This window comes from Capsicum annuum, chromosome 8, assembly GCF_002878395.1.
Source record: "Capsicum annuum cultivar UCD-10X-F1 chromosome 8, UCD10Xv1.1, whole genome shotgun sequence".
Taxonomy (NCBI): Eukaryota; Viridiplantae; Streptophyta; class Magnoliopsida; order Solanales; family Solanaceae; genus Capsicum; species Capsicum annuum.
Genome location: NC_061118.1, coordinates 171,877,437 through 171,883,436, shown reverse-complemented (window position 1 = coordinate 171,883,436; position 6,000 = coordinate 171,877,437). Strand labels below are relative to the sequence as shown.

The 6,000-nt window shown below is 39.1% G+C and overlaps 1 protein-coding gene across 1 annotated transcript; it reads right to left on the bottom strand.

Moving 5' to 3' along the window:
• Positions 1-409: 409 nt before the first annotated feature.
• Positions 410-3,238, bottom strand: LOC107840556 (subtilisin-like protease SBT1.6). Its single transcript, XM_016684449.2, has one exon. The coding sequence runs from the start codon at positions 3,136-3,138 to the stop codon at positions 820-822; it is 2,319 nt and encodes a 772-aa protein (XP_016539935.1). The 5' UTR covers positions 3,139-3,238; the 3' UTR covers positions 410-819.
• Positions 3,239-6,000: the final 2,762 nt, after the last annotated feature.

The window sequence follows — 6,000 nt, the reverse complement described above, 5'->3', positions numbered from 1 at the left end:
AAAAAAAAATCATCATTCAATTAATGGAACGGAGTATCTTTTAAAGGTGCAAGATTTGATTTCACCTATATTTTCCTCTCTATTTCAGCATACATATATCTCCATTATTTTATTATTTCAAGGTATAGGGGAAACAAATAATTGAGCTCGGCCTAAGATGTCCAATGTCTATTAATTATGGACGGTCCACATGTTTCCTTCACAGGCCCCTTTTTTTCCTATTCTTAGTCCACCCATTTTGTCCCAATCTTTGTCCCAATCTTCACAGGCCTCCTTTTAAGCAATTGATTCTTTCAACTAACAAGATAATACTGAGCATTTGCAGAATTAGCCTCCTTTTATATCGCCCTTTAAACTATGTGGCTCGTTACTTCACTGAACTAAATTTATGGGAACATTGATCTTTTCATAAAAGCTAAACTGATCATATATATTGCCATCTAACTTCTATAAGATCATATATAGCACTCATCAACATTACAGCCAACTGGGAAAGCAAAAATGAAAGTCAAAAGAAATCACCGTTGCTCCTTAATAGAGAAGAAACCCCCCCCCCCCCCCCTCAAAAAAAAAAAAAAAACGAAAAGAAACTACAAAAACTTAAATAGTAAAAAATTGAAAACAAAACCCCATATTTTGACTCTGGGTCCTAGCTTTTCTCTAACCCCTCCTAAAGCCAAAATAAACTAAGGTTAAAAGCTTAAAACCACTCTAAAAAGTGTAGGATCTACTTGTTTAATGTGCTCTTGATAAGCACATCTAACCATTAATTACCCATAAATCTCGATCAAAACAACAGGATCAAGATTAGTTTACTATTTACAATGGACTCATTTGGGTCACCACAATGGGGCTCCGAACCACATGCTTTCCATCAACCCAAGAAAGTGACCCGAATACTGCACCCGAATCGTTCAACACCAAATTCTTACTGTCGACCGTTATAGTTACGTAGTAACTCAATTTCCTCACCTTCTCCGTGAACACCAATTTCGCAGGCTTTACACTCACAGTCACCCCTTTTGGTGCCTCGATTTTCACTCTATACACTCCGTTTGCATCGCCAACGTTTGTTACTGTTCTGAAAAATGTCTTGCTAGAAACTCCTTTTGATGCGGTTGAAAATAGTGCTGCTATTGACGGGTAGTTCAGATTCTCCGGCAATGGCTTCCTCATTGGGCAATTTACGGGTGATTTAGTGATCACCTGAATTGTCTTGGGGCCGTATTCGATTGCACATAAGAAGCTAACGTAGTCTTGGTTTGCTAGATCGTATACTAGCCCGGGGTCTAATGCAAGATCAAGATTTAAGTGTCCTGCACCATAATCGTATGGTGAAGCTGGTTTTCCGGTTGCTTCATCGGTCATTGGTTGCAACCTGTTGTCGACAAGGCTAGCTGTGGTCATCATTGCGGATCTTATTGCTGCTGGACTCCAATCAGGGTGAGCAGATTTGAGCAATGCCGCTGCACCACTAACGTGCGGGCAAGCCATTGAAGTGCCTGAAAGAATATTGAACTCTGCTTTTCGATTGTCCAAATCTAAGCCAGTTGGACCTACTGCATCAGTCCATGCAGCTAAAATGTTAACCCCGGGGGCTATAAGGTCCGGCTTTAGAATTTCGGGGTTCAGACCATTGGGTCCTCTTCCTGAAAATGATGCCACAACTGGAGCTGGTTTCACTCCAATTACAGTCCCATGGAAATTGAGCGTCGCCGATGCAGTTGGATTCTTCGATATATATGCCTTAATTGCATCACCTTCATTAGCACCAATGGCACAAGTTGGTATCAAATGAGCATCGCCAACAAGACCTTCACCATTTGATACTCCATTCGTGAGGATCATTCCAACACCACCAGCTTTACTAACAACTAATCCCTTAGCAACACGAGGGTTGCTACCACGATCACAGATCACTATCTTACCTCTAACTAAATGAGGATCAAGTGAATTTTCCATACAAAGAGAAGCAGAGAGCACACCTGATTTCCCAGGGTACACTATGGGATACATTTTCCCACTAAGTGGCTTTCCGGCGTATAATGATACACCAGAAAGCTTCCGTCCATCGCCAAGAATTACCTCTGCAGGGAAATTCCTGTCAATAGTGCCAGCTCCGACAGTAGTCAGCCACGGTGCTAAATTAGTCACTGACATTCCATTAGGTCCATCATTTCCAGCTGAGGAAGACACAAATACACCCCGAGAAACAGCACCATAAGCTCCGATAGCAATTGGATCGAGATAGTAAGGTGATGAGATTCCATCACCGCCTCCAATTGAGATCGAAATGACATCAACTCCATCGGAAACAGCAGCATCAAACGCCGCAAGTATATCAGAATCAAAGCAACCAGAATTCTTCCAACAAACTTTATAAACAGCTAATCGAGCTTTTGGGGCAACACCTTTAGCAATACCCGATGCATAACCAGACATGCTAGCTCGAAAAGCATGTCTTCCTGCAGCTGTAGAAGCCGTATGAGTTCCATGACCATCAGCATCCCTAGGAGATCGGAACTCAACGGTATCATTAATTCCCCCACCAATTGGACCAAATCCAGGAGCAGCTTCATGACCTTTAGAGAAAAACCGAGCACCAATAATCTTCCTATTACAATTTTGAGCAGTAAACTTATCTCCAGTTTCGCAAACTCCCTTCCAACGTGTAGGAACAGGACCCAGATTCAGATCGGAAAAACTCCGACGCTCCGGCCAAATCCCAGTATCAAGAACACCAACAATAACATCAGAACCATAATCCGATTCCGACCATAAACCCTTCTGGTTTCTTAAGCCCAGAAACTGCGGTGACCTTGTAGTATGAAGTTGCCTTCTACGATCCTCAAAACTCGCAAGAATTGATGGATGTTGAAGAACTGAAGCAGCTTGAGAAGGACTCAAAGAAGCTGAAAATCCATGAAAAACATTGTCATAAACGTGAAGGATGTTCACCGGTTCAGTGAACTCAGAGCTGTACCAGTGGTAATGAGTAGGGAAAACCGCCGGTTTAGAGAAACTGTCGACTCGGAATATGTAAGTTTTAGCTGCCGGTTCAGAATAAACCGGCGAGAAAAATGGTATTGAAGTGAAGGTGAAACAGAGGAAGAGTGTAAGAAGCAGAAGGGAAGCCATGAGAGGAAAACAGAGTATAGGGTTTGAAAGTGAAAAGAGTAAAGTGTCAAGTGTGGTTACTGACAATCAAAAGTTGGTGTGTTATAGAAGGAATTATTGTCCTTTTAGTACCGTTATTCTTATTTTTTAAAATCTAAATAAAGTATTAAAACTTGTTTAACTTTTTATTTTATTTTAATATTCTATCCATTTTATCTTACTTATTCCGGTTGATTTAATACAAAGAGGCAGTTCAATACATTAAACTGTGTTGCTATGAGCACGATCGAATAAAAATCAAACCACAAAAATTTATCATATATTACATTACTTTGTATTTATACAAGCAATTATTTTCATGATTTAAATTTATGATCTATTATTTGAGGCTTTCCTTCCGAAACTTTAATTAGAGAATATGTTGTTCTTTTAATTCCGTTACTCTAGTTTTAAATTGAATAAATAATTATTAAAGCTGGGGGATTTGTTTAATTTTTTATTTAAATTTTAAATAAATGGTTGAGGAATTTTAGATATGATTTTGTCGATGAGAAAGTGGGACTTGTTGATGAGATTAGCTTATGTGTCAGACCCCAATTTCTGCGGAAAAAAGTGGAATAAAGGAAATCAAATATTACCTAACTCCATTTTGATTTCATGTTGTGAGTTAACGACAAACATAAGTATACATAATTGTTTATATTTGTGGTTAGGACATAAATGAAAAGAAACTAGGAATCCGTTTGGATCACCAGATTATAAATATCTGATAATTATTTTTATATGATCAAATTGATTTTACAAAAAAAAATAATTATGCGTGTGAACGAAAGTGCTGAAAATAACTTGATAAAAAATGATAATAAGCTTTTCTTCTTTTTTATTTAAAATGGCTAAATTACTCTTACATTTTTTTACAAATGAAGAATTAAAAACAATACTATTATCCTAGGGTTGGGATGTGGTCCGGACAACCTATTTGTGACTCCTTCACCTATAAGGAGTATAACTCTATTTCCTCCCTAATTTCTAATGAAATGATTATCTTTTTAACCAAAAAAAATAAAAATGAATCAATTATTTTATATTAAAAAAATATTTAATATTACAAAAAGCTATTAAGGTCAGATTTTAAAAAGTACTTATAAATTAATTTGACCAACTTATAAATTTAGGTAAACACCCTCTAGACTTGAACATCAGTCATCTTGGCATGAGGACTTAAACGTCATATAACCTTTTCAATTATTTTGAAAATGTGCTCGAGTGAGAATAATAATTTTCACACTCTTAATTGAATTTTCTTTATTTAAAATATTTGATGAACGAAAAATATGAGTTAATTAGCCAAAGGGAAAACAGGAAAAGTGAGTTCAATTGGACAAATAATGAATTCTCTTTATGTCTTTTGCCTTTAGTGATTAGAAGTGAAGGTGGACCTATATTGGTCTAATTAATATGATTACAAATTTGCAATAATGCAACTATGGGACAGCGATTGGCATCCACAAACAAAATCGCAAAAATGGATAAATAGGGTACCATGTCGGAATTACAACAACAACAAACTCAATGTATTCCCACATAGTGAGGTCTGGGGAAGGTAAGATGTACGCAGTCCATACCTCTACCTCTAAAAAAGTAGAAAGGTTGTTTCCGATAGACCCCCGGCTCAAGACACGGAATACTAAATAAATTCATAGTAAAGCATGGAACAAGATGACATAACATAAATACGACACCAACAAGTAATAGTAAACAGAGAAAAGTAAACAGATTCGTAATAAAGCATGAAACAAGGTATCATAACAAGAATAATACCCTCACCAAGTAATTCCCTACACTAGCTACCCAAACTGACCCTAGTCTTCTGCCCTAATTCGCGTCCTCCAGATCTTCCTATCTAGGGTCATGTCCTCAGTGAGCTGTAACTGCTCCATGTCCCGCCTAATCACCTCTTCCCAGTACTTCTTCAGCCTACCCCTACCCCTCCTAAAACCATCCAAAGCTAGCCTCTCACACCTACGAACCGGGGCATCCATGCCCTTCCTCATCATGTGTCCGAACCATCTCAATCGAACTTTCCGCATCTTATTCTCAACTAGAGTCACACCAACCTTCTCCCTGATAGTCTCATTCCGAACTCTATCCCCCCTAGTCAGTCCACACATCCAACGCAACATCCGCATTTTCGCCACCTTCATTTTTTTTAATGTGGGTGTTCTTAACTGGCCAACACTCCACTCCATACAACATGGCCGGACGGACTGCCACCCTGTAGAATTTGCCTTTAAGCTTGGGCAGCACCTTTTTATCACACAACACCCCTGAAGTGAGCTTCCACTTCATCCATCCCGCCCCAATACGGTGCGAGACATTCTCGTCAATCTCACCATTACCCTGAATCACGGACCCGAGATACTTGAAACTATCCTTCTTACATACCACCTGTGATTCCAACTTCACTACCACCTCATCCTCCAGCCTCACGTCATTAAACTTGCATTTCAAATATTCTGTCTTGCTCCTACTCAACCTGAACTCTTTAGACTCAAGAGTTTGTCTCCACACCTCTAATTTATCATTCACACACCCCCTCCCCCCGCGTCTTATCAATCAAAACTGCATCATCTGCAAAAAACATACACCAAGGCACCTCTCTTTGAATACGTCGCGTTAACACATCCATCACCAAAGCAAACAAAAAGAGACTAAGAGTAGATCCCTGTAGCAATCCTGTCAAGACAGTGAAATGCTCTAAGTCTCTTCCCGCCGTCCTCACCTGAGTTTTATCTCCATCATACATGTCCTTAATTGCTCTGATATATGCCACCGGGACTTCACTCACCTCCAAGCATCTCCAAAGCACTTCCTTGGGGACTT